The 26,671-nt window shown below is 56.9% G+C and overlaps 4 protein-coding genes across 18 annotated transcripts in view; 1 reads left to right on the top strand and 3 right to left on the bottom strand.

The window, feature by feature from the left end:
• Positions 1-3,258: 3,258 nt before the first annotated feature.
• On the bottom strand, positions 3,259-8,678 carry LOC140618938 (uncharacterized). Its single transcript, XM_072801884.1, has 4 exons — positions 8,588-8,678; positions 6,757-7,312; positions 5,538-5,722; positions 3,259-5,363 (listed from the first exon to the last, which is right to left on the bottom strand). Exons 1-3 carry the CDS (start codon positions 8,676-8,678, stop codon positions 5,617-5,619), a joined length of 753 nt encoding a protein of 250 aa, XP_072657985.1. The 3' UTR covers positions 3,259-5,363; positions 5,538-5,616.
• RASL10A (RAS like family 10 member A) lies at positions 6,971-9,296 on the top strand. The gene is made up of 3 exons (XM_072803154.1): positions 6,971-7,259; positions 8,286-8,410; positions 8,652-9,296. Exons 1-3 carry the CDS (start codon positions 7,041-7,043, stop codon positions 8,917-8,919), a joined length of 612 nt encoding a protein of 203 aa, XP_072659255.1. The 5' UTR covers positions 6,971-7,040; the 3' UTR covers positions 8,920-9,296.
• Positions 9,297-9,445: 149 nt separating this feature from the next.
• On the bottom strand, positions 9,446-14,969 carry GAS2L1 (growth arrest specific 2 like 1). Of its 3 annotated transcripts, XM_072803152.1 has the most exons (7): positions 14,840-14,969; positions 14,293-14,405; positions 13,262-14,111; positions 11,787-11,894; positions 11,595-11,691; positions 11,332-11,503; positions 9,446-10,775 (listed from the first exon to the last, which is right to left on the bottom strand). In XM_072803152.1, exons 3-7 carry the CDS (start codon positions 14,003-14,005, stop codon positions 9,740-9,742), a joined length of 2,157 nt encoding a protein of 718 aa, XP_072659253.1. In that variant the 5' UTR covers positions 14,006-14,111; positions 14,293-14,405; positions 14,840-14,969; the 3' UTR covers positions 9,446-9,739. The 3 variants fall into 3 exon arrangements, with proteins under 3 accessions (XP_072659253.1, XP_072659254.1, XP_072659252.1); XM_072803153.1 differs by lacking the exon at positions 14,293-14,405 and having other exon boundaries at positions 14,840-14,965; XM_072803151.1 differs by lacking the exon at positions 14,840-14,969 and having other exon boundaries at positions 14,293-14,597.
• A 6,744-nt stretch (positions 14,970-21,713) lies between these two features.
• The window catches only part of EWSR1 (EWS RNA binding protein 1), a 29,996-nt gene continuing 25,038 nt past the window's right edge, over positions 21,714-26,671 (bottom strand). For all 13 annotated transcript variants that reach the window (XM_072803111.1, XM_072803113.1, XM_072803114.1 and 10 more), the window contains 6 exons: positions 25,336-25,465; positions 24,386-24,508; positions 23,324-23,486; positions 22,810-22,907; positions 22,274-22,526; positions 21,714-22,116 (listed from right to left, as the gene is read on the bottom strand). In XM_072803111.1, the coding sequence (XP_072659212.1) occupies positions 22,077-22,116; positions 22,274-22,526; positions 22,810-22,907; positions 23,324-23,486; positions 24,386-24,508; positions 25,336-25,465 (807 nt within the window). In that variant the 3' untranslated portion in view covers positions 21,714-22,076. The remainder of the gene's footprint in view (positions 22,117-22,273; positions 22,527-22,809; positions 22,908-23,323; positions 23,487-24,385; positions 24,509-25,335; positions 25,466-26,671) is intronic.

The raw sequence follows: 26,671 nt of genomic DNA, 5'->3' as shown, positions 1-26,671 counted from the left end.
AAGGCAAAAAAATAAGTGAAAAATCCTACTCCTTGTTCCTCTCTGCAAAGGAACCAATGTTACCTTCCAAAGGGACTCAAAGATGTTTAATATGGCTTTTTCCCCTTTTATACACAATGGGTAGCATGGAATACACTGGATATGTACCATACTTCTATCTTGGAGACTTTTCTATTATCAGCCCATTACAGACGGAGTCCTCAGGCCTTTTTATAATGACTGATTTTTCCATCGAATGGAGATAATGTCCCGAACCAGAAGCCCCACTGAGTTGGTCTAGTAGTATAGCTACTACAAGTGATACTGCAAAGAATATTCACTTTTATACATGGATAAATTCTGCAGGCACGAGTTGCCAGGTCAAAGGTAGGTGCGCTCATAATTTTGATCACTGTTGCTAAAAATTCTCCAGTTTACATTCTTGCCAGCCAGAAATCAGATGCCTGCGTCTCCCATACCCTCAGAGAACCCAGTGTATAGATGTGTGCCAAACTGATGGTGAAAAGTGGTACCTGTGTGTTCAATGTGCCTCTGTTCATGTGTTTGCAAGCCATTGCATATCCTTTTTTTTTTTTAAGATTGTATATATTTACCAACTTATTTGAGAGAGTGTGTGCATGCATGGGCGAGGGTGGAGAGGCAGAGGGAGAAAGAATCTCAAGCCAATTCTGCTGAATGAGAGCCCCACAGGGGCTCAATATCATGACCCTGAGATTATGACCTGAGCTGAAATCAAGAGATGTTTATTTTTATTTGAGGGGGGTGGTTAAAGGATTTTATTTATTCATGAGAGACAGAGAGAGAGGCAGAGACACAGGCAGAGGGAGAAGCAGGATCCATGCAGGGAGCCCAATACGGGACTCGATCTTGGAACTCCGGGATCACGCCCTGAGCCAAAGGCAGATATTCAACTGTTGAGCCACCCAGGCATCCCTGAAATCAAGAGATGTTTAAATGACTGAGCCACCCAGGGACCCTGCATGTCCTATTCTGTGAGCTGCTTCATATTCATATTCACATTTTGTATTTTTTGCCCATTTGTATACTTATTGGTCCTCTTCTTACTGTCTTGTCATTATTTCTCTCCATTTTGCTACTGTCTTTTACTTTACTGTGCCGACATTGGTTTTAATCTCTTTATCTCTTTAATCTCTTCTATACTTGCCTGATCTAGTGCTTGTCTGATCTTTGTGCATTTCAATCCTGTTCCATCTGGGCTTTATGTTGGGGACAGGGAGGGATCCAACTTTCTCTTTTCGCAGATGGTTACCCAGTTGTCTCCACACCATTCACTGAGTAATTCATCTTTTCCCTACAGAGCTGAAATGTCATTTGTAACATGTACTACATTTCCATATGTATATGAGTTCTTTTCTGGACCCTGTTCTGCAACAGAATTTTGTCTCTTCATTGGCCACTGTGCTTTTTTTTTAAGCATTGTACCTTTATATTTCCATATTTATAGTATCCTCTTATCCACCCTCTTCGTCCCAGCTGAACATTAAAACTAGTTCATCTTTAAAAAAATCGACTATTATTATTATTTGGATCACACCAAATAAATGTTTACACTAACCTACAGAGAGCTAATGTTCTTATCATGGTATCAATAATAACATTTATGGGGGATCCCTGGGTGGCTCAGCGGTTTAGCACCTGCCTTAGGCCCAGGGCATGGTCCTGGAGTCTTGGGATCGAGTCCCACGTCGGGCCGCCTGCATGGAACCTGCTTCGCCCTCTGCCTGTGTCTCTGCCTCTCTCTCTCTCTCTCTCTCTCTCTGTGTCTCTTGTGAATAAATAAAATCTTTAAAGATAATAATAATATTTATTTTTATATCCAAATATAGGAGTAGATGCTTCTCCACCAGTTCATGCTTTCTTTTATGTCTCTGTAATATTTTTAAAATACTTTTATTTTTGGAGCACCTGGGTAGCTCAGTCTGTTAAGGGTCTGCCTTCGGCTCAGGTTGTGATCCCAGGGTCCTGGGATAGAGCCCCACATCATCAGACTTCCTGCTTGGTGAGGATCCTGCTTCTCCCTCTCCCTCTGCCACTCCCCCTGCTTGTGTTCTCTCTAAATAAATAAATACATACATACATACATACATACATACATACATACATACATACATAAAATTTCTAAACAATATTTTTGTTTTTAAGTAATCTCTATACCTAATGTGGGGCCTGAACCAACATCCCCAAGATTGAAAGTCATATGCTCCACCAACTGAGCCGGCCAGATGCCCAATCTCTGTAATATTTTTTCATCATTTAAAAGTTCTTCCATGCACATTTATTCTTACATAGATTCATGAGTATTTTTTGTTCCTTTTTACAAATGGACTCTTTTCCTTTCATATATATATATATATTTATGATGTGAATACATGTTTAATGTATAAATAGAATAATATATTATTTATAAAATAACATAAATTATGTAATACATAATTTTTAAACTAAACTCCAGACTTTATTCAGATTTGACTAGTTTTCCCACTCATGTCCTCATTCTGTTCCTGGAACCCACATTCCATGTGGTTGTCATGTCTCCTCAGGCTCCTCTAATCTATGACAGTTACTCAGACTTTGTTTTTCATGACCTTGACAACTTCAAGGAGTACTGGTCAGGGATGTTGTAGACTATCTCTCAATTTCGGTCTGTCTGATGTTTTTCTCGTGGTTAGACTGGGGCTGTGGGTTTTTAGGAAGAAGACCAGAGAGTTGCCCTTCTTGTTACATCGGATCAGGGGCACACTACATCAGTATGAGTCTATCACGGTCATGCTAGCCTGGATCACTTGGCCAAGGTAGTGTTTCAGCTTTTTCATTGTAGAGTTACTCTTTTCCCCTTTCCCTAGTCTGTTCTTTAGAAGGAAGTCACTAGGGACACCTGGCTGGCTCAGCGGCACGATCCCGGGGTCCGGGATGGATTCCTGCACCGGGCTTCCTGCAGAGAGCCTGCTTCTCCCTCTGCTTTTGTCTCTGCCTCTCTCTCTGTGTTTCTCATGAATAAATTAAAAAAAAATCTTTAGAAGCAAGTCACTAAGTACAGCCTACACTCTGGAAAGATTGTGGGGGCAGGGAGTAGCTACATAATTATTTGAAATTCTTCTGTAGGAAAGAGTTGGTTTCTCCTCCCATATTTATTTATTAATTCAGGCATTTATAGCAGTCTAGACTCATGCATATTTATTTTGCAATTTGGATTTAATCCAAAAGTACATTATATATTTTTTTGTTTAAATTGTTCCATTTTGGCCATTGGGAGCTCTCTTGGGTAGCCTTTATGTCCCTTTGCTGTGGCCCATCCTCGCATTACTTTGCGACCTCCTTACTTTCCAGCATGACAAGATGCTCCTGTATTTGTCCTGTCCCAACCCTAGCATCAGCTATTTCTCCAAGGAGCATGGTTGCTTTCACTGGCGAGTGGCCTTAGAAACCAAGACCTACCAAAAAAAAAAAAAAAGAAAGAAAAGAAAGAAACCAAGACCTAGGTGCTAGGTATGTTTGTTGCCCTGGGGTGGCCATTTCTAGGCCCTCTCAGCAGACAGAGCTAGGAAATAACTGTGTGCAGACTTAGCCATGTAGACACACATGTCCCTCCATTGTTTTGTAACCATAGCTATTTGCATATAAAAATGAAATTGTTTTATATGTACAAATCTTATCCCCCTCACCTTACTAAATTGTCTTGTTTTTCTCTCCATTTTATCTCATCTCCTCTCACAACTGTGTAAAGTCAAGACCATTGTTATGCCATTACAGAGAGGGAAACTGAGGCTTAGGGAGTTTATCGTGCAGATTACATACTCTTAGGAGGAGACCTCCAAACTCAAGAGGCCTGGGAGTGCCGCTCTGTCCTGCCTCCTTGTGTCCTGAAGGCCTTCAAGAGGCTGACCACTACACTCAATGGGTGATGTTATAATGATGACCAAGCATTTGAGAAGTGGGCACCCCCTATCCAGGGCTGGGGGCATGGTGGTGAGTCACTGTTGGGACAAGTGGTATGGTGCTGTGATTAACAGGATAGACCACGATTCAAGGTTGAGGTGGGACTCAGAGCAAATGCCCCTGAGAGTAGATGCAGTCCAGGGTGCTTGACCCCAGGGAAGGGCTGGAATCGGGCCAGCTGGGAAGAAGCTATGTGGGCACAGGTGTCAGGAAGGGTGTGCTCGGCGGGCTGGCACTGGGAGGCTGTGGGCTCAGGATTCCCCACCCAGTGCTTGCCCCTGCCAGGGGCCTCTCAATAGCCTCTCAGCCCACCCCGTTTTCTGTGGCTTACCCCTTTGGGGCTCAGCTTAGGTGTGGCATCAGGCCTTTCCTGAGCCCGCAGCCTTGGTAGGTGGGTGCCCTCCCCTCCAAGGTCCCCTCAGCCCTCAGGCCTAAACCAGCCCAGAGCTCCTCTTTCCATATGTCTGTCTGGTTGCCTGCCTGGCTCCTTCACAAGCCACAGAGGGCAGGTAGGAACAGCTCGGCCACTGTGTGCCCAGCACCAGGTCCCATGTGCCACAGGAACAGATGTATGGAGGCCTGACAAGTCCTCTCTGGAGCACCAGATGGAAGCATGTAAGGAGCCTGGGAGCCGTGGTGCAGCAGACAGCACCCTGGCTGCCTCTCCTTGGGGAAGGAATGAGGGGACCTATGAGGGAAACTTTGAAATTCACATCCCAGCCCAAGTTCTCTGGCTTGCTAGTCTTCGGGAAGCCTGGCACCTGGGCAGCCCACACCTGTCATAGCTCAGCTTCAGCTCAGTCTACACGGATGACAGGGGCTTCCTCAAAGTCCCTCCCCACAGGGCTACAGGCTCTAGCTGATTTTCTCCCGAAGGCCATCTCGTCCCTGGGCTCAGATAAAATTGGGCTGCTAAGAAACTCAGACTTGACCCAGTGTCCTGAGTTCCAGTACTTATGCTGCCACCTTCCTGCGGGGCAATCTCAAGCAAACCTTTCTTTTTTTTTTTAAGATTTATTTATTTATTCATAGAGACACACACACACACACACAGAGGCAGAGACACAGGCAGAGGGAGAAGCAGGCTCCATGCAGAGAGCCTGACATGGGACTCGATCCTGGGTCTCCAGGATCAGGCCCTAGGCCGCAGGCGGCGCTAAACCACTGCGCCACCGGGGCTGCCCATCAAGCAAACCTTTGCATCCCATTGCTGGGCCTCAAGATGCAATGCAGCCATGGGTCAGGACGTGGCACCTCACAGGCCGTTGCTAAACGGGGACTGCTGCTAGGGTGCTGATGCACACGCTTCCTGGGAAAGGGGTCACCCCCGTGTGGTCTGCAGGGCTTTGTAGGAGCTTTAGGACACTCCCTGTCCAGAGTGTCCTCCATCATTCCCAAACCATGACCTGAGAAAGCAAAATGGGACTCAGAAATGCCCCTCTGCACCCCCCTCCCCCCCCAGAGCTCCATTTGCTGGTCCTGAAGAAGCCTTGCCCAAGAGGGCACTCTCTTGGAAAGTGAAGCAAGGAAGCTTTTCCAGAGGAAGGACACCCAGAACTAGCTCCCAAGGGTGGGCTTACTGCCAAGGAGCAAGAAGACAGGGTGCTCCAGTCAGAGATGTGCGTCCCAGCCAGGGCCATAAGGAAGACTATCCTGATGTCAGCTCTGCACCCTCCCGAATGCCAAAAGGGAAGGGGGGCTTAGCTGATTTATGCTCAGCTTTGTTCCCCCAAGGGAATCGAGGCAGCTCACAAAACCCAGAAGCCTGAAATGTTACAAAGGGAGTGGGGAAGGTAAGTGAAGGGAAAGAATTCTGGCAGGAAAGGAAGATGAAACCCGGAGTCCCCTCTCCCTGGGCTTGAAGACTTGGAACACCTGGCAGATGCAGGCAGAAGCACGGACGTGTCTGTGCACCCCCCCAGCAGCCGGGCATCTGGCCGGAGAAGTGGGAGAGCTGCCCTCTGCAGGGGGGAGCCCAGGAGAAGCAGAGGACCCGGCACACGCAGACTTGTGCAGCTGTAGTGCTGGTGGAGCTTCTTACCAACTCCAGGAAGAGGGGCATTGGGGCTGTGAAGGAGGCTACAGGTGGAGGCTTGGGCGCAAAACTTGGCCTTAGCAGTGACGGAGGCGGTGTTGACCAAATTTCTGGATCTTTCAGCCTTGTTGGGACAGGGGATTGTGACCCAGTGTGTACCAGACTCAGCACACTCTGTCCAGCTCCACCTGGATGACCTCCATTTGATGTTCTTTAATGCTGGACATTTACCTCTGTGCACGGGACAGCGGTGGGAGGGCTCCTCACAGGCGACCACAGGCCGGGCGTCGGGGGCCACCCACTGCCCCCCAGCCCTGAAGAGTCCCCTCTCCCGCCTGCTTTCTTCTCTGAATCGCAGATACCCAGGATAGGGCTGCAGGTTCCGTGACCGCTAGGCAACAGCCAGTAAAGCGCCCGGCCGTAGTAGGGTCTCGGGAAAGGAGCCAGCGCAGCGCGGCGACTCGCCCAAGGTCACACGGCGGGGCCACATCCGACCCCGAGCGGCCGGAGCCCGGAGCCCGCCGGCGGGTCTGTGTGCAGCGCGGGGGCGCGGGCGGGGGCGCGGGCGGGGGCGCGGGCGGGGGCGCGGGCGGGTGGGCGCGCGGGGGCGCTTCTGTTTTGGAGCCGAGGAGAGGAGCGCGGGGCGGGGGCGCGGGGTCCCTCGCCGGCGCCCCGCGCCCAGTCACCTTCCCGCGACCCCTCGGGAGGAGCGGCCGGCGGGTGGGGGGAGGCGGGAGGGGCGGCAGGGGCGGGCCGGCGGTTACCTCATCGCCGCCTCCGGGAGGCTCGGCTCGCTCGCTCGCTCGGCTCCGCGGGCTGGGGCGGCGATCGGCGGCGGAGACCGCGGGACGGAGCGACCGCGGGACGGAGGCGCCGCGGCGGAGGCGCCGCTCCTCTCCCGGCCCCGCACCTGCCCGCGCCGCTCGCCGCCCTCCGGCCTGGCCTCTCCGGGCGCCGGGGCAGGGCGCGCGGGGCAGGGCGCGCGGGGCAGGGCGCGCGGCTGGCCCATGAGGCTTTCCGGCGCGGGGCGCGGCAGGGCGCGCGGGCCATGGGGGGCAGCCTGCGGGTGGCCGTGCTGGGCGCCCCGGGCGTGGGCAAGACGGCCATCATCCGCCAGTTCCTGTTCGGCGACTACCCCGAGCGCCACCGGCCCACGGACGGGCCACGCCTCTACCGGCCCGCGGTGCTGCTCGACGGCGCGGTCTACGACCTGAGCATCCGCGACGGCGACGGCGCCCGCCCGGGTCACAACCCCGGGGCACCGGAGGTAGCGGCGGGGGGCGGGCAGGGGCGTGTGACAGCGCGCGGGGGGCGGGGGTGCTGGGTGCACACGTGCGCATCAGCCCGGCCAGCCCCGGTGCCGGCTGCGCTCCTGGGTTGAAGGAGGAACGTGTCCCGGTGGTTTGCGGGTCTCCCTCTCCTTGCCGGCCTGCGGTGGCCCAAGATCAGGCCCCAGGCCCAGCGATTTGGAAAAGCGGGTTTTTCTCATTCACCTAAGTGCCTGTGTTATTTGCCTGCCTCCGCTGGTGGTTCTGGATCAGTGCATGGCAGGCACGGTTGTGCCTCCCTGAGGGTGAGCGTGGGACACTTGGGGGCCCCAAGCAGAGCCTCAGTGGGGGAGGACGGGGCCAGACACAGGGGTGTATGTTCTAGGGCGATCATTCTTTGCTCCCTTATGCCTGTGACGTGGGGCAAAGACTCCTTTAGCAATTCGTGCAAAGACCAGGACAGACTCTGAATTCTTGGAGCTGGGTGGCTCAGAGAGGTGAAGAGGAAAGAGGATGCAAGATTAAGCGGGGCTTCCTGGAGGGGGTGACATTTGGGGTGACCTCGGAAGGATGAGTGAAGTTTTGATTGAAAGAAGTGGCAAACGCCTTGCAGGTGGAAAGAACAGAGTGTGCGTAGGCCGGGAGGCCTGCTTATGGGGTACAGCTGCCCACAATCAATAGTCCCTGAGTCCAGTGCTTTGACATTTGTCCTAGAGGCAGCTGTAGTAACCAGGGAGGGAGGGAGGGAGGGGCCTGCCCCCAGGTGAGCTTTGGAAGGGGAAGGAGGAAGCTAGGGGTGGGCAGAGGGGAGGCTGAAGGTGAAGGAGGGCTGGGAGCAGACAGGCTTCAGGCACCGGTTACAAAGTGTTAGCTGGCCACCGTGAGGACAGTGGGCCGGGGGCGCTCGGGGGAGATGGCACACAGGGGCCGAGGCCGGAGGATGAACTGTGGGTTTAGCGTCGAGACCCTTCAGAGGCTCGGAGGGTGAGAAAGGGTCTCTGGCAAACTCTGGCCTCCCGCCCCAGGAGTGGCCGGACTCCAAGGACTGGAGCTTGCAGGACACGGACGCCTTCGTGCTCGTCTACGACATCTGCAGCCCGGACAGCTTCGACTACGTGAAGGCGCTACGGCAGCGCATCTCGGAGACCAGGTGGGGCCGCGGCCGCAGGTGTGCGTGGGCCGAGGCGGGGGGGCTTTGGCCAGACTGGCCGGGCCTTGGCCCGAGGGGAGTGGGTGGGTTCTTCCCCGGGCCTGGCCGGCCTCGGTCCCTGGGCCACAGAGGTCCGGCGTCTCCTGGGACTCTGGCCACAGGAGCGTCCAGCCCCACGGAGGGCGGAGTGGCCGGCCGTGGGGCGCGCGGCACGGCAGCCCTCCTCCCATCTGGCCCGCAGGCCGGCGGGCGCCCCCGAGGCCCCCATCCTGGTGGTCGGCAACAAGAGGGACCGGCAGCGGCTGCGCTTCGGGCCTCGGCGCGCGCTGGCCGCGCTGGTGCGCAGGGGCTGGCGCTGCGGCTACCTCGAGTGCTCCGCCAAGTACAACTGGCACGTGCTGCGTCTCTTCCGCGAGCTGCTGCGCTGCGCTTTGGTGCGCGCGCGCCCTGCGCACCCGGCCCTGCGCCTGCAGGGGGCGCTGCACCCGGCCCGCTGCAGCCTCATGTGACTGAACTGGACCGCGACGCCGAGGCCGGCGGCGGGAGGGGCCCAGTTTGATTGGAACAACCGGGTACCTGGATTGGACGAAGCTGCCCGACTTGTCTCGGATTGGGCAGGACACAGTCTCCTCCCTGATGGGACGAGGAAGCCGCCCACTCAGTCTCCTGGGCGACAGGACTCTCTCTGAGCCTCAGTGGACCCAGCCAGGCCCCAAGCTACATCCGGCTCGAGCAGTCGTTTCTGGGACCTCATGGGGTTACACTCCCATTGGATGGAAGGGACTTGGCCACGACTGGAAGCTGTCAGGTGGCTCCTGCGGCTTCACTGGACAAACTCTTAAGTCGCCTCCTCTCAGGAGGTAATAAAGGGGGAGAACAACTCGCACGCACCTCGAGTTTCTTGGGTTCACAGCGTGGTCAGAAGCCCCAGAGCTTGGAGCCGGCGGGCGTTGCTCCCAGGCAGTTAATGCCAGAATCCCGCCATGTAATAAGGGTCCCCCGAAAGGTGTGATGGCCCCAAGAAGTGGACACAAGTGGCTGGAACAATACTTTACTGTCAGGCTCTGCAGGGCCACAGGACCTCAGGAGGGGTCCTCATTGGCCTCCTCTAAGGCATTCAATAATATTAGTAATTAAATAGCAACGCTCATCCCCCAACCGGAATGTACAACAGAGGTCCCATTGTGCCATGTGGTCCCAAGGGGTCTGGTCCCATGAGGTCTGGTACCCGAGAGGCAGGGGTGGGGGGGCTCCCTGATGCAGAGGGGTTAAGGCCACAAAGGAAAAGGAAGGGAAGGAAGGGGGCCTGGGGGCAGCTGGGCTGGTTCATCACATCCAGGAATCCGGCTCTGCCCTTGGGCTCACTGAGTGCAGGGCATGCCAGGACCCAGGCTCTGTGGGTCCAGACGGGCGGCGAGGGCCCCGCGGCGTGGGGATGCGTGAGGGTTTTCGGTCTGGCTGTGTGTCCATCCGGCCCCGTGCCCAGGTTCTCGGGAGCTCCAGGCCGGCCAGCGGGCTCCCAGGTGCCTCTGGCAGGCCCCCCACACCGGGGCAGGGGCTGCCTTCATCGGAAGAGCTGGACAGGGCCGGGCCTCGGGGCCCAGGCAGCCCATTGGCCATCCGGCCAGAGTCCCCGGGTTGGCCACCCTTGCCACCCAGGACACTGAGGGATGAAGAGGAGGAGCTGGAGGAGCAGTAGGCGGAGTCAGGAGCCGGAGGGTCTGGGGCCCGAGCTGGGTCAGAGGCCGGTCCAGGGGGGGTCCCACCAGCAGCAGCCTCAAGGGCTCGGGCATTGGCCAAGAACTCCTCTTCCAAGCGCCGGAACAGTTGCTGCTCCTGCTTCGGGTCAAGCTGCAAGGGGGTGCGGAAAACACTGGCCGGTGTGGTGCCCAACTCGGGACTGGGGCTGGAGACCCGGAGAGGCCGGGGGGCCGCAGGGCTGCGAGCCCGGGGGGTCTGGGGGCTGCTCCTGCCTGAGCCCCCACCGACCCTGGCCCGGGGCACCCAGGAGTGCTGGCCGTCTCGGTCCCTGCGCACCAGCAGCACCGCCTGCTCCTCGCGGCTCTGGCTCCGGGCCCGCCGGGCGGGGCTGGGGGCCGACAGCTGGGCTCCCCTGCCTGCCGGGGCCCCGCGGGGCCGCCCCCGATCCAGTCGGTCTCGGGACTGGCTGCGGGGGGCGGGGGGCCGTCTTGGCGAGGCCGGGGTGCCTGTGGTCAACCGCCGGCTGGGCCGTTCCCTCCGGGAACCAGTGCCTGAATCTTCACTGCGGACACCGAGGGGGCCGCTCTGGGCTGAGGAGGCGGAGGAGTCGCTGTCCCCGGAGTGGCGGCGGGATCGGGGGTGCGGTGGCAGCTGGTCCCGGGCCCTGGGGCAGGGGAACGACAGAGATGGGACAACGCGAGCCAGGCCGGCAGGCTGCAGGGGCAGCGAGAGGAAGGAACAAGCAGCCAAGCGGTCGGGGGCGGGGAAGACACCTGTGGTGGTGGTGGGTGCTGGTGGGTGCTGGTGGTGGGGACCGTCAAGGGCTCCGGTCAGTCCTGGGGACTTCCAGAGAGAAGTTCAGGACTCGGCTGCAGCTTCCGTCAGCCAGGGCGCCCCCCCCCCGCCCCCCGCCCCCAAGGCAGCGGAAGGAGCCGGCTCCGAGCTCCCCCTCCCAGGCCTCCAGCTTCCTGGGCAGGCCAGAGGGAAGCCGGGAGGACTGGCAGCTGCCCAGCCCTCAGGGCCTGCCCCAGCTGTGTTGTTCGGTTGCTTGGGTTGTCATGGAGATAGGAAGCCAGGCCTGCCCCCACCCACGGGAACTTTTCCCAGGGTGTGAGTCACTCTGGAGCACAGGCTCCTTCGTCATCCAGGCCAGGGCGGACGACCCCCACCCCCACCCCCACCCTCTAGACCCCTCACCCCCAGGTCCTCCTGCCTCTCACCTGAGGGGCGTCTCAGTCCCCTCCTTTGAGCCCCGTAAGCTAATGGGCGTCACTTCCTGGCGGGAACTCCGCCGCTCGCCCCCAGGGGCTGGGCTGCCAGCACGGGGGCTGGGGGTGGGCGACACCCTCTGCGGGGAGAAGGTGCGCGCCCTGGGCTGGGGCGGGCGGTGGGCTGCAGGGTGAGAGAACAGGTGGCAGGTGAAGGGTGGTGCCACGGACACAGGCGTGCCCTGCCCGCCCGCCCCCCTGCCACGGGTACTGACCTGAGGAGGAGCAGCGGCAGGGATCATGCTTGTCCAGATAGTGCTCCAGAGTGTCCCAGCCACCACCCACACGCACCATCACGTGGCTCCTCAGCACCTGTGGGAGCCCAGCGTGGGGCGAGTCACAGCCGGTCCGGTGGGCCAGGACGCCCACTGTGGGCTGCTGCTTGCAGGGCAGCCCCCAGCTCTTACCCGCACAAAGATGAGGAGACTGGAGTCTCCCACGCGGTACTTCCCCTCCGAGACTTTGATCATGGGAAACTGGTCTGGGCAGGTGCAGTAGCCCAAGATCTCCCTCACCTGAGGCCAGAGAGGAGAGGCTGGAGGTCAGGGATCAAGTCCCTCCTCCTGGGGCCTGATGTCAGCAGCTCCAGGCTGAGGAGGAAGCAGGTCCTTCCGGGCAGAGGGGACACAGATTAGCTTGCCCCAGACTTGGGTGCAGGCTCGACATTTGACCTTTCAGCAGCTCCCCTTCCTCTTTGGCTATCAGAGGTCAGGGAGCTGACCAGGAAAGGGTGGTGGCTCTGTGGTCAGGCCAGGGCTTGGGACCCCAGCAAAGCACATCCCTCTAGCCCCTGAGTCTGGAACCTGTCCTCACTCCCCCTTCACCTACTTCACAGACAAAAGCTGAGGCCCACAGGGAGGCCAGGTCCTGGGAGGAGGCAGGCCATGGGACACGGGTGCAGGGGACCCACACCACATCCGTGCCACGGACACGTAGGATGCACACACACACTACCCCAATATGCACACACAGGCTGTAGGCCCAGGGAGCACACATCCACCCACATGGTCCCCGCCCCCAGGCCAGGAGCTGCCAGGCTGGCTATGTGGGCAGCCCTGCCCGCCTCCCAGCCCACAGTGGAGCCAGAGGAAATGAGCAGCAGGTGGAGCCTCGGGTGACCCTGGCCCAAGACAGGGGTGGGGTGGCAGCCTCTGCCCATGGCCATCCGGCTAACCCCCACCCCCGAGATAGGCACATCATGGTCCTAACCTCCTGATAAGAAGGAAACTCTTGGCCAGGCTGCGGGGGTGTCAGGAATACCTAGGTCCTGGGAAAAGGAGGAGGGAGCTGGGGGCCGGGTCTGGCACCTTCTATGCTCACAGTCGAGCTAATCCTGTCCTCCTAAGAGGACTTCTGGCTCCTAGCAGCAGCAGCTGCAGCAGCTCTGGGCCTGGCTTCCCAGATAAGTGATATGCGCAGAGCCCTGGGGAGTGGGTGGGCCTGTAGAGCCCTTGGGAGCTTCCCTAGGCACTCACGGAGAGCCTCCTGTGTGCCAGGCACCTTGCTCAGAGCCAAGCGTCACCGGCACCCACCCAACCTCGAGCTCTGCGGTGTCGTGGATGCAGCCGTCTAGCACTCGATACAGAAGGGGCCAAATCATGCGGCCCCCTGGATGAAGGAGCATACAGCACTTGTCTGCACGCGCAGCCCTTAAAGGAAGTGGGGAGATCATGCAGGGGAGCTCAGATTTTCTCCCAGGCCCAGCTGGGCCCTGTGACCTCACCCAGCACCTCTCCCTCTCTGGGTCCGCTCATCTCTCTGGGGCCAGGTATACACTTGATGCTCAACATAGACACACTCCATGGGGCAGGCTGTTCCATCCCCCGCACACAGTGGGGGCGTAAGCAGTGCGGTGGGCGCGCGCACTCATTGGCGGACTCACCAGCTCATCGAGGTTGCGCAGGTCACTGGGTGTCATGCGGGGGCCGCGGGAGGGAGCCCCTGCTGCAGTGGTAGTTTCGGTGGTGCCCTCTTCCACTGTGGGTGCATTGGGGGCCGGGGGTGCAGCGCGTAGCTCCCGCTCAATCTCCTGTTCAAATTGCACGAGGCGAGGGGCGAGCAGGCCAAGGCGGGCCCCACGCCTCGCCACCTCCAGCAGGCACAGCACCACACTTTTCTCGTTCTTTCGAAGCACCAGGTCCTCGGTCTCAAACATGAGCACTTCAGGCACACCCAGCTCTGTTCGGCACCAGCCGATGAAAGTGGCCACGTTGTCGCGGGCCATGAAAGAGCCAGGCGCCACGCTGTGCGCCTGGAAGGCCACACCGCGGGCCGGGCGGGCAGCAGCCAAAGCGCGGGCGGCCTCGGTGACAGCATTGGCATGTTGGCACAGGGTGGTGCCCGTGGCCAGCCCCGTCAGGAAGCCATCACCACCGCTGGGCAGACCCAGGCCATACAAGGCGTTCAGCCACTCGGCCAGGTCCTCTTTCATGGCCTCCACGTAGGCCTCACTTGAGCGGAACGGCCGCACGCTCTTGGCGGCCGAGCCCGCGATGCCCGCTACTGGGTCCGCCATGCCCGGGCCAGCCAAGTCACTGTGGGTGGGCAGGGACACAGGATTGCGGTGAGGACCCAGGAAGTGCTCGGTACCGACCAGGCCGCTGACCACCTGCAGGTCGCCTGTCATCTCAGGCCAGGTGCCTGCTTTTGCGTGCTGGCTGTGGGGAACTTCACCGAACGTCAGTCCCCTCGTCTGTGAAATGGGTGCAATAATAGTACCTTCCTCGCAGGACCTAGTGAGATAATTTGTAGGAAGGACTCAGTGTAAGTGTTCGCTAGTTCCCTCTGGGAGATGGGCGGGCGACGGGCCACTTGGCTGAGTCCTCCCTCCCTCCCAGGCACGCACATCCTCACTGCCCCATGTGGCAGGTGAAGAGCGGAGCCCCGGAGATGGGCCCAGAGCTGCGGACTCACAGGCATCCGGGTCCCCGCGGCAGGAACGGTTAGCTCCATCGCTCGGGGCTGGTGCCCGGCCCGCCTCCTCCGCGAAGCTCCTGGGTGCTCCCTCCGCTCCCCTTCCCTAAGGGCTGTGTCATCACAACAACGACATACTAGCAGCAACAGTAGCCACAGTGGCCCTGCCCAAGGCGGAGTGTCGGTGAGATTAGTGCCATTTAACAGATGAGGAAACTGAGGCGCAGGAGGGTAAGCGCTCGCTCAAGGTCGCGGGGCAGCGGGAGGCAGAGCCAGGCCGGCGGAGCGGCGCGGCGCGGCGGGTCCCAGAGCCTCGGGCAGCCCCAGCCCGCGGGCCGGAGCCAGGCCCCGCCTCCTCCGCGGAGCCTCCCCGGCGCCGCAGGCCGGGCGCCCGCGGGCCGGGGCTCGCAGGGGCCTCGGGCGGGCCCGGGGCTCCGGCCCAGAGAGGGTGCGGGGCCGCCCGGGGTCACACAGCCCGGAGAGCGGAGGCCGCGGCGGCCGGGGCCGGGGGTGCGCGCCAGGCAGGGGGCTGGGGTCCCGCGCTCACCTGGCTCATCCTGCGGCCTCGGGGAGCATCGCCGCGGCGGGGCCGAGCGGGGCCGCGCCGCCGCAGGGAGGCGCCGCCCGAGCCCGGCGATCCGGCCCCGCGGCTCAGGCCTCCGCCCGCCCGCCCCGCCCGCCCGCCGTCTCCGCGCCGCCTCCCTGGAATTCGGATCCGGCCGGGGGGCGGGCGGGGCCGCGCGCTCTTAAAGGGGCAGCGCCGCTCCCGGGCCGGCCGCGCGGACGGAGGGAGGGGCTGGGCGTCCCGGCGGGGGGGGCGGGACTGGGGCCCCCGGGCGACCCCGTCGGCCCCGACGCGCCCTGCCCGCCCGGCCCGTCCCTGAGGCTCCTTCCAAACCTCCCTGGTCTCTTGGGGAGAGCTCTGGGCGCTTTTAATTGCGCCCCCTGCCCGGATAGCTGCCCCTTCGGGAAGGCGGCCCGGCCTGGTCCCCAGAAGACTCAGGAAGCGATAGGGCCGCGGGCTGCAGAGTCACCTCCGTCTGGAGCGAACCGTCCTAGGGCAGATAAAGGAGGCCCGCGTGACTCGGGTGCGAGCTTCCGACCTGCAGTGCGGGCCCGGGGAGGGGGAGATGGCCTTAGGCCCACCGGACGGGCCACTCCTCGCTGAATGCTCGCCTTAACCTTGAGGCTTGGGGAGCCCGGTTCTGTGCTGAGGACGCTGAGGCCCAGCGGGGTCGGCAGGTGGCTAAGACCTGCGGATCGGACACCTTGGCCCCCGCCCTTGGGGGAGGCTGCCCAGGTCGCGCAGAGAATTAAGGGGAAAGGAGGACTAGAAGCTGAATGGGTCAGTTTGGCTCGGGAGGGTTAATCACTGCTCGTTTCTTTTCAAACTGCAGAGGAGGGAGCTGGCTGGGATCCGCGGGAAATTCTGCCCCCTGCTGCTGGCTGGGCGGGGAGGCTGGGCCTGGCCAGGGTGCAGCCTCCCAGGCCAGGCGGCGCCTGGGGGAAGCGCGACCACCAATAGCCAAGTCTGTGCTCTACTAAAGCGCCTGCTGTGTGCCAGGCCTGCTCTGTGCCCTTGACCTAAACTAGTCACCTAGTCACCTCTATGAGGGACTATCTTTTGCCCACTAGGGCTCAAGAGAGCAGCTGGTGGACTCAGGGTTTGAACATGGCTATTATGGGAATATCCACATTCGAGGATCAGGGGCATCTGTTGAGTACCTACTGTGTGCTAGTCCTTCTGGTGCCAGGCTGATCACGTACACCTCCTGAGCCCTCAGTATTCAGTGGGCTCACAGCCCATGTCCTAGATACCCAAGTGGTACGGGTTCTGATCTACCCTCCCCTACAGCACCCCTACCAGTGAGGAAGGCTGGTAACTAGTAATAGTATTGGCTGACACTTACATGGCACCTACTGTGTGCTGGGTCTCTTCTGGCACTGGGAACCGAGAGCAAAAAGTGGGGAAGGAAACAGAGCCAGCTCTCAGGGGCTCACAGTGTGGTAGGAAGGCAGCCCCTGGGCTGAAACAGGGGTGAAGGACTAGTGATGGAACCAGGTGAGGGCTTGGGAGTGTGGGGTGGGATGAGCCTGCAGCTATAAATCAGTGGTCAGGAAAGGAGCTAAGGGCAGGAACGTGTGGATGGCTAGAAGGAGAGTATTTCATGTAAAGGGAACAGCCAGTGTATAGGCCCTGAGGTCAGCATGTGGTTGGTGTGATCAAGAAAGAGTAAGGAGGCCTGTGAGACTGGGATGGAGGGAGGGATGAGGATAGAGAGATTGGGGGCAGAAGGAGTAGGGCTTTGTGGGCCTGCCTCTTCGGAGGGACATGGGAGCCATGGAGGGATTTAGAGCAAGGGAGAGGGGTGGCCTTAGGTCTTACCAGGTTCCCTGTGGTTGCTGTGGCGGGCAGGGCAGGAACCCAGAGGAGACCAGGTGGTGCCAGTGGGGATGGTGGAGGATGGTGGATTCTGGCCTGTATTTGAGGGGAGAGCTGATGGGATGTGCTGGTGAATTGGGTGTGAATGTGAGAACAAAGTCAAGAATGACTCAGATCGGGGATCCCTGGGTGGCTCAGCAGTTTAGCACCGCCTTCGGCCCAGGGAGTGATCCTGGAGACCCCAGATCGAGTCCCACATAGGGCTCCCTGCATGGAGCCTGCTTCTCCCTCTGCCTGTGTCTCTGCCTCTCTCTCTGTGTGTCTCTCATGAATAAATAAATAAATAATCTTTTAAAAAATTAAAAAAAAAAAAAAAGAATGACTCAGATCTGGGACTGCTGCTTCCTGGGGAGAAGGGAGCTGCTGGAGATGTGGCAAGGGAACTCAGGTTTCAGGGGAAAGAACAAGGTGTCTGGGCAGCCCGGGTGGCTCAGCGGTTTAGCGCTGCCTTGGGCCCAGGGTGTGATCCTGGAGACCCGGGATTGAGTCCCATGTCGGGCTCCCTGCATGGAGCCTGCTCCTCCCTCTGCCTGTGTCTCTGCCTCTCTCTCTCTCTCTCTCTCTCTCTCTGTCTCATGAGTAAATAAATAATATATATATATAAAAAAAAGAACAAGGTGTGGAGACGAAGTAATTTAGTCTTCAAAATAATCCCATGAGGTATGATGGCCTTCTGTGTTCTCATTTTACCATTTGGGGACACTGAGGCCCAGAAAGGGCAAGGGATGTGTGTGGTCAGCAGCTGCAGGAATTTGATTCCTGCTTATATCTACCTTGCTGAACTACAGGGCTCTAGACATAAGAGAGGTTAGATTGAACCCAGGCCATGCTCTTGGTCATTGGATGAGATGGTTAAGCTATCTGTGCCTCAGTTGTACTATGTGTGAAGTGGGACAACAGTAGCAGTCTCATCATAGAGTTGTGAAAATGGTATTAGTTAGCAGTCGGGACAGGTGTCTACTATTCCTCTGAGGAAGAGGGCACAAGGGGCTGTGGCCTGCCGTCACAGAGGCCCACTCCAGACCACGGGCTCCGACATTCTGATGACAGGTGGCAGGCAGAGGGTTGACTGGTATGGCCAGACTCCTGGCCCAGGCTGTGGAGGGCCTCAGCTTTGACCTCCTCCGTTGTATGGTGACCTCTCCTGTTCCTTGCAGGACCAAGGGAAGTTCGGAAACTGCTGGAGGGACAGGAGGTTTGGGCTATGGTTGTCCTGAACCCATTCCCACAGCCCCAGAGGGCACCTCGGTGTACAGGATGCTGTGCCTCCAGCGCAGGCATGGTCTTGCCCATGGCCAGGGGGCACATGGCCAGATTTCTTGCCTGCATGGCTGGGTGCCAGGGAACCGGGTGCTTGCAGGTGGAGGTCAGACGATGGCCATGGAGTATTCAGGTAAAGCCCTTCTGGGCGGGACTCGGCCCAGGTACAGGGCAGCCGGGTTAGACTGAGCCTATGGGCACAGCCCTGGTTGAGTGGGTGAACAAGTGACCCTAAGCTTCCCGAGCTGCCTCCTGTGCCCTCCGCTAGAGGGACCAAAACCAGGAAGCCCAAGAGGGCCTGCTTTCCAGCCTGCCTCCCTCCCACCGCTTGTGCTTTGGCCTGTGCCTGGCAGCTCGGCCTCAAGAGCCAGCGGTTGGCCCTGCTGTCTGGGTGTCTGGGGACTTGGCTCCGGTTGCAGCGGCCACTGCACGGTCCTTGGCCCCACGTTCCTTCCCATGGAGCAGGTGAGCCACTCGCTGCCGACTGTTCGTGTGTAGGGAGGGCTCAGATCCGTCTCCGCGCGGACTCCACGGCCTTTGCCCAGGACTCTAGCATGTAGCCTTGTGGGACCACGAGGCCGTGATGGACATTGTTTTTCTCAGCGTGACCAACCCAGAGCTCTTGGAGAGTTTGGACCAGGGTGTGGAAAGTAAGCGAGACTTCTTCTCCGACTTCTCCCTCCTACTGCTCCTGCTCCTGCTCCTGGCTGCCGGGGGGGCCCCTCCTCCCCCTCCTCCCCCTCCTCCCCCTCCTCCCCGTCCACCTCCAGGGGCACCGACCAGCTTCATGCAGCCCTTTGAGACAGGCGGTGGAACTCACGCTGCCTCAGGTCCTCTGAGGACAGTCAGTCCAGACGTTTCTTTTGGCGGAGAGAAATCGGGCCTTCTGGCATACATGCTTCCACCCAGGCCTCGGCACCTAGGACATAAACACCTCTTGCGGGACTGTCTAGTGCTGGTGACGAGCCCCTCTGGGGAGGGACACAGGCTACTCCCGGGGCAGCCTCAAGCTCCAGGCAGGAGCCAAGTAATGCAGCAGCTCCCAGCGGCAGTGGCCTGTCATCCCTCGGCACTGCTGAGCACTGCTGCCAGAGCCCCGGGCCTGTCCCTCTGTGGGGAGCACAGCCTCCGCGGGGAGACTGCCCTTACCTCCCCGGAGATGGGGTGGGCGGCGGGTAGACGCCTACCTCAAAGACTTCTCAGGAAGTACAAGTGGTGAGGCGGGCCTGGCACCATGCAAGAGCCCTGATGTGCTGCTTAGGTTTGGGCCTCAGGGTGTGCACCCCGGCTCTGACGCCTCCGACACCTGCCAAGGCTGAGGCGGGAGCCTCCCGGGCCCCTGGAGGAGCAGCACTGGCCTGTGTGACTGGGCTGCAGTGAGCAAGGCTGACGGGGCGGCTGAGGTCACGGGGGCCTGTGGGGCCAGAGCAAGTAGGGCCTTGCGGGTCGTGGCAAGTGTGGAGGAAGCCCTGGGACAGTTTTGAGAATTGCAGTGACTTAAGGTGTCAAGAAGTCACTCTGGCCTCTGTGGGGCTAGGGCTGGAGAGGCCGAGGGAAGCGGGGAGCCAGGCGAGAGGTGGGAGGCGCTGGTGATTTATTTTGTACTTTTCTTTCTTAAAGATTTTATTTACTTATTCATGAGAGATGCGGAGAGAGAGGCAGAGACACAGGCAGAGGGAGAAGCAGGCTCCCTGTGGGGGAGCCTGATGCGAGACTTAATCCCAGGACCCCGGATCGCGACCTGAGCCAAAGCAGACGCTCAACCGCTCAACCGCTGAGCCACCCAGGCGCCCTATTTTGTACTTTGAAGAGAGCGTGTGGGAGGGTTGGGCCAACAGGAGGAGGTGAAAAGGACCCTGTAAGGTTCTAGGACTTTCCGGGCGAGGTGGGAAGTGCTCCCATTGGCTGAGCTGGGGTGCAGGAAGGGGCCGGCACCAGCCCTCTGTGAGCCCCTCAGACGCTGAGGAGGAGCTGGTACCTGGGAGGTCAGCCGGGCAGTGAGGGTCAGGAGCCACCGCAGGACTGAGGGCGAACCACTGATTTGGCACTGTGGTCACTGGGGACTTTGAGAGCTACCGTATCAGTAGAAGCAAGACAGAAGTGGGTTCTAGAAAGGGAGAGGTGGGCAGTCGGGGAACAGAAAAATGAGCTGGCATCTAGAAGGGCTGATGAGGGGCTTCCCCAAGGTGGGAGAACAAGGCCTATTACTAATATAAGAAGATGAGGCCAGAGGTGTGGGTGTACGTCCAGGAGGGCTGGAGAGTGTGCAGGGGTGTGTGTGTGCAAACCTTGGGTACAGCAGGGCTGCCGTGAGCAGGGAGGGGCACGTGAGCTCCTCAGAGGTTTCCCAAGGCCTTGCTCTCCTGGGCCAGGGAATGGAGAGGACAATTTATTCCAGATTCTTCTTGTGCCTTCCTCCGGCAAAGGTGACAGTCTCTCCTTGAAGCTTCAGATACTAGCTGGTTTCACTTTTTTTTTTTTTAATTTTTATTTATTTATGATAGTCACACAGAGAGAAAGAGAGAGGCAGAGACACAGGCAGAGGGAGAAGCAGGCTCTATGCACCGGGAGCCCGACGTGGGATTCGATCCTAGGTCTCCAGGATCGCACCCTGGGCCAAAGGCAGGCGCTAAACCGCTGCGCCACCCAGGGATCTCCTGGTTTCACTTTTTATCATTTTTTTAAGCACCAGAAAACCAGAATGAGATCCAGTTTCATACATGTAGACTTCTGGAATATGGACTAATACACAATAATGTTAAAAGCTGGGGCTACTTAGTAGGTAGGAGTCATGCAGGACTTGCTCCAGCACTTCACATCAGCCCACTGAGCAGCCCACTGAACGTAAGGCACGTCAAAAGCCTGGAGACCTAGCTTCCAGAAGCCCCACTCCCCACCGGCGTTTCTTTCTTGAACATCTGGTAATAAACTGACTTATATGCAGATTGGGTTACACACCGTCACTCACTTGGAAAACCTCTTTTCCCAGGCAGGCACAGCAGGGCCTCATCTCTCAGTGAATGAAATCCCCCCCACACAGGAGGGCATAGACTTAAATCTACTGGCCTGGCCCTAAATACCCTTCATGCAAGTCCAAGAAAAGGCCAGACTGACCAAAAAGGCCCGGAGGTGAAGAGTCTGGGACTCTTCTCCCCAATAATTTCAGAAACATGCTCATGGGAAGAAGCCCTGGCTTCTGACCTCACACAAGGCAACCAGGAAGAACTGAACAGTGACCTCTGCCAAGTTCGCCAACTCTGACCCTGTAACATCCAGGAAATGTCAGCTCACAGAGTAGGAAGTAAAAACAGTTCCCATTAGTGGTCCCCCCAGGCAGATCTTCGTTCTGAAGCGTGGGGAGCCTGACTGAATGTCCACTAACCCACAGAACAGCCCGGGAGACTGTCACCCGAGTCTACGTGCCCGCAGGAGCTGCAAGGAACTCCGAGTCACCACGGCACCAGGCCCTGTGACACGCAACTCCTCCCTGCCCATCAGCCGGAATGGGCTCGATGTCCCCATGGCTGCAGTGAGGGTTCAGGGTCACAGTGACAGTGCAAACGCTGTTTCCTTGCTGGCAGCACCACGCCTGACATGGCGGTATCCTGACCCCCTCGGGGCTTCCCCTCCCAGGACACTGGAGGGAGAAGTTTAAGTGGCGGGTCCGGGCGCGCTCCAAGTAGACACGCAGCGACTGCGCAACAGAGTCCGAGAAGGATGACTGTTTATAAACATTTGGAATTTTATTTAAAAAAAAAAAAAAAACATCACAACCATGAACATTGTTACAGTTAGAGGCCCTCTTGGTTCTCCACAATGATACTGAGCATGCTCACAAGGGGTTCCCATTGTTTAGTCTTTAGTTAAACAACCATCTTTAAAAGAAGGAAAAAAAACTCGGCACACTACCATTTAACTTGTTTTAATGTTTCTTCACAAATGGTGAAAAATACTAAAGTACAGACAAGGAATAATCATAATGTTGTGGCCAACATTATAAATATGGAATTATAAATTTAAAACATTTTCTGGTTTAAAAAATAAATCTGGTAGTCAATGCAGCTCTGCGGGGTCTCTGCGTCTAGTAGGGCCGGTCTCTGCGCTCCTGACGGTGCTCGCCTCTGCAAGGCCAAAGGGGCACGGGGTTCAACGGGGGAAGGCACAGGGAGCTTCCTTCCTACCACCGCCCACCAGAGCCCAACCCTCGCCAGTCAGTGTGGCAGGGGCTCCCGCCTCGACGCCCCCAGAAGCCCACAGCTGGTTCACACCATCACGTACTTATCCATTTTTCCAGGTCCTCCACGCCCGCCTCTTCTTCCTCCCATCTGTTCCATCAAAGGTCCAGGGGGCCCACCAGGACCGCCTCGTCTTCCTCCGCCAAAGCCACCTCGGTCCATGCCCCGGCCACCACGGAAGCCCCCTCTGTCTCCACCGCGGCCACCTCTGAACATCCCACCGGGACCACCGCGGTCCATGAGGCCACCTCTTCCTCCCCGCATGCCACCAGGGCCACCTCTGCCACGGTCACCGCCTAAGGTAGGAAAAAGATAGATCAGTAGCAAGACAGGGAGGACGACGGTGGCGACTCAGGATCTGCTGCCTTCTCCTGGAGCAAAAAGCAAACAGATGCTTTACTTGAGCTGAGTATCTGGGTCACACTTTAGGACAGATGATGGAACTTCAGGAGCTTGAGCACCAAGACTACACTTACTGAGACATCGACCTGGCTGGCAACAGCAGTTTACCAAGCCCCCAAGTTAACAATAGGTTTAGTACCAAGACGCTGAGGGGGTGCTCCCCAAACCTGTACCTACCCGGGGGCGGGAAGGGTGGTGGAAGGAAGCCTTCAGGCTTCGGGGCCTTACACTGGTTGCATTCTGTTCTCCAGGCGAAGTTCTGGTTTCCACACCCCCTGTGTAAAATTGTATCACAACAGAAATCACCAACTGAACCAAGAAATTAAGCAAAACAGCACGTGAGCACACACACACCATATTCCACCAGCACAAACACTGCAGCCTGGCCAAGCACCGTTCAGAGGTTTGACGACACACAACCCCAGGCAGCAATGCACCTAATAGACCGGTGTGTGATCCAGAAACCATGTACACGCAGACCCGAGGAGTTGGAACCATGACATCCTTCAGAAGGCTCTGAAGATTGACTGATTAGCCCCACCCCCACCCCCCGCCGCCCCGCCCCGCCAGAGCAGTCAGGGTCATGATACTCCTCTAGACAGAGTCTGGCAGTCCTCTCCAGAATGGGAATGGGGAGATACAGGATGACTTCACTAGTGGAGAGTATCAATTTGCCAAGAGAAGTACATACGGATTGGGGCACTGCCAGTCCCCAGCTCGGTGCTGGACGTTTCCTCCTCCAGATGGGTTCCCTCGGGAACCCCGGGGTCCTCTTGGGGGAAAGCCACCTCTGTCTCCTCCACGGCCTCCCATGCGACCCATGGGGCCCCCAGGACCTCCTGGGCCCCCTGGACCTGCAATCGAGAAAGAGCCGGTCACCTCTGGATAGGACTAGATTTGCTGCAGGGGAAGCCTCTCTCATTAAGGGAATGCAGATATCACAGCTGCCACTCAGACTTCCATAGGCCAGGGGGCCAGCTGTGTGTCTTCCGTGCACGTTACTTTAGTTAGCTCCCACAACCTGTGGAACAGGCATTCTCAAGCAGACGAAGAAACCCAAGCAGAATGAACAAATGGCAGTTCTGGGTTGGCCAGGCAGAGTGGTTCCCAGGAATTCCAGCTCCTCTGACCAAGAAACCCCCCCCCCTTTTTTTTTTTTTAAGAAACCCCTTTTCTTCTCTTCCCTTCGTTCCTGCAAACTTTTTTTTTTTTTTTAATTTTACTTATTTTTTAATGAGAGAGAGAGAGAGAGAGGCAGAGACACAGGAGGAGGGAGAAGTAGGCTCCATGTCGGGAGCCCGATGCGGGACTCAATCCTGGGACTCCAGGATCGCACCCTGGGCCAAAGACAGGCGCCAAACCGCTGAGCCACCCAGGGATCCCCTCCTGCAAACTTTTAACTGTCAGCATTCAGTGGTTAGGACTGATTCTATATACCTTTTAGTATTTTTTTTTTAAAGTTTTCTTTTTTTATTTATTTATGATAGTCACACAGAGAGAGAGAGAGAGGCAGAGACATAGGCAGAGGAAGAAGCAGGCTCCATGCAGGGAGCCTGATGTGGGACTCGATCCCGGGTCTCCAGGATTGCACCCTGGGCCAAAGGCAGGCGCTAAACTGCTGCGCCACCCAGGGATCCCCCTTTTAGTACTTCTAATGGGTCTTTCTACACTCTAGAATTCAAGTTTCTCAAAGTTTACCAAAAAATATTCAGAGCAACACAGAAGCAGCTTAGGGAAGGTGTCTGGTAAATACCTCCACGGAGTGGCGGTGGCATCCCTCTGCCCTCACGGGGAGGCATACCACCCCGCATGCTGTTCATTGGAGGTTTCTTCCGAGCAAGAGAAACCTTAAGTTTGCTTCCTTGAAAATCTTTCCCTGAAACAAGAGAACAGAACACCATTACTCCCAACTTCCAACTCTTCCCTCCTTGAGGGATTAGGCAAGACTAGAGTACTCCTTGCTCACAAACTCCACTACAGTCAACCACCCCCAATGGTAGCATGTGCCCCAACCACAATCTTCTCTAAGACTGTCGCTGGCAAGGGCATTCTCATTAAAACTCCTTCAAAAGATACCTCCCAAACCCCCTGTACCCTAAGGCAGAAAATAAGCCAGGAGAATGCTGAGTGCACTGGCACCCTTGCCCCGAAAAAGGTGAGAAGCAGGGGAAGTATGTAAAGTGGCCAAGAGATGAGAGCCAGGAACTGTCCTTTGACATTTTCAAGTCAGTTTTGTCTGTGGTGGAATTCCAGAATTAATGCCAAGGCTAAATATGTATATATTTAAACTCATTTGAGTTTCATATTGTTTTTTTATGGAGTGATCTGTACTTTCTGATAACTTGCTTATTAGAGAGGCATTTACAACTTTAAGCAAGGTGGATTTGTAATAATGACTAAAAAAATGAGGGCTCTCCAAGTCCAGGGCCAGAAACTGGGCCCTCTTATGGCAGAAGGGAGCCATCCAATGCTCCTCCAATGCAGACAGTGGGTCTTCCTGCTTCTATGGCTCTCAAGTTCCTCCCTTCTGCAATGTGTTATAGTGACACAGAGGAAAAATACATCTGTCCCTTGTCCCTAAAACCATTTCAGAAAATGATATTCTAACAGAATTACATCCATTAGCAAGACCCTTCATGCGTCCCAGGGCAGGCTGAAGTGAAGGACACCAATGAGTACCCCTGTCAACTCTAGGGCTCTTACCATCAAACCACTCCACAGCAGCCTTGGCAGTTGGTGGGTCTTCATAGGATACTGTAGCATCACCTTTGGGCTTTCCTGTTTCCTTGTCCAAGTAGATATGGATCATGGGTTGTCCGGTTCTCTTGTTCATCTAGGCATAAAATAGCATAGTTAAACTGTGACCAGAAACACACTAACACTCAGAGAAGTCCCTTGAATTGTCAAAAGCTGTACTTTTTCAGACACACATTCGGTAGGATGTGTTTATCTCCAAGTAGTGAATTATGCATGATTTATTTCCTAAAGTGCCACAATAAATACATACTTAGGTCATTTTTTCTCTTAGGTGTAGGTGTCATGAAAACCACAATAGGCCTCAGGTTCCAAAGTGTGTAAGTGCTAACAGTATGCTTCCCATTCCTTCTCTAGCTGTCATCTCCTGGTGTCCTTGTATCTGACTCAACATTTTCTGTACCCACACTAAAGGGCACCCAGTGAAATAGCCACCTCTTACGAGGCAGTCAAGCTTTGATGCCATCACACAAACCATGTCTCACATAAAATAAAAATCACCCTTAAGTCAGTAAGTATAGTACATAGGGTTCTGAGTGTACTAGCAGCATTCTTTTTTTTTCCCCCAAAGATTTTATTTATTCATGAGAGACAGAGAGAGAAAGGCATACACACAGGCAGAGGGAGAAGCAGGCTCCATGCAGGGAGCCTGATGTGGGACTCGATCCCAGGTCTCCAGGATCACACCCCGAGCTGAAGGCGGTGCTAAACGCTGAGCTACCTGGGCTGCCCTGCTAACAGCATTCTTTTTTTTTTTTTAAGATTTTATTTTTATTTTTTTAAAAGATTTTATTTATTTATTCATGAGAGACACACACACACACACACACACACAGAGAGAGAGGCGCAGAGACAAAGTCAGAGGGAGAAGCAGGTTCCATGCAAGGAGCCTGATGTGGAACTCGATCCTGGGTCTCCAGGATCACACCCCGGGCTGCAGGCGGTGCTAAACCGCTGTGCCACCAGGGCTGCCCTAAGATTTTATTTATTCATGAGAGACACAGAGAGAGGCAGAGACACAAGCAGGCTCCAGGCAGGGAGCCCGACGCGGAACTCAATCCTGGGTCTCCAGGATCATGCCCTGGGCAGAAGGCAGGTGCTCAACCGCTGAGCCACCCCAGGGATCCTTTCTAACAGCATTCTTAAAATCCAACACAGCTAATTTTTCCTCCAGAGCTAGAATGCACCATTAGCTTTTCAGCTGAACACCAGATACAACTGGCTTGATTTCAGGAGCCACACTATAATACAAGAATATGGCTTCATCTGTTTTCTGCATTAAAAG

The sequence above is a fragment of the Canis lupus genome, chromosome 27, assembly GCF_048164855.1.
Source record: "Canis lupus baileyi chromosome 27, mCanLup2.hap1, whole genome shotgun sequence".
In the NCBI taxonomy this organism is placed as follows: Eukaryota; Metazoa; Chordata; class Mammalia; order Carnivora; family Canidae; genus Canis; species Canis lupus.
Note: the sequence above shows the minus strand (reverse complement) of the source record. Positions and strands in the feature narration are given on the sequence as shown.

Excerpts from the sequence above, each read along its gene's own strand:
- LOC140618938 (XM_072801884.1), bottom strand. The coding sequence starts at position 8,678 with ATGGGGGCCTCGGGGGCGCCCGCCGGCCTGCGGGCCAGATGGGAGGAG. Across the intron at positions 7,313-8,587 it reads GGCCGGCCACTCCGCCCTCC|CACCCCCGCCCCCCGCGCGC; the intron begins GTGGGGCTGGAC and ends GTGTGCACCCAG. Across the intron at positions 5,723-6,756 it reads CTCCCGGAGGCGGCGATGAG|GCTTCTGGGTTTTGTGAGCT; the intron begins GTAACCGCCGGC and ends GTAACATTTCAG.
- RASL10A (XM_072803154.1), top strand. The coding sequence starts at position 7,041 with ATGGGGGGCAGCCTGCGGGTGGCCGTGCTGGGCGCCCCGGGCGTGGGC. Across the intron at positions 7,260-8,285 it reads ACAACCCCGGGGCACCGGAG|GAGTGGCCGGACTCCAAGGA; the intron begins GTAGCGGCGGGG and ends CTCCCGCCCCAG. Across the intron at positions 8,411-8,651 it reads CAGCGCATCTCGGAGACCAG|GCCGGCGGGCGCCCCCGAGG; the intron begins GTGGGGCCGCGG and ends TCTGGCCCGCAG.
- GAS2L1 (XM_072803152.1), bottom strand. The coding sequence starts at position 14,005 with ATGACAGGCGACCTGCAGGTGGTCAGCGGCCTGGTCGGTACCGAGCAC. Across the intron at positions 11,895-13,261 it reads TGCGCAACCTCGATGAGCTG|GTGAGGGAGATCTTGGGCTA; the intron begins GTGAGTCCGCCA and ends CTCTGGCCTCAG. Across the intron at positions 11,692-11,786 it reads GTCTCCTCATCTTTGTGCGG|GTGCTGAGGAGCCACGTGAT; the intron begins GTAAGAGCTGGG and ends GGGCTCCCACAG.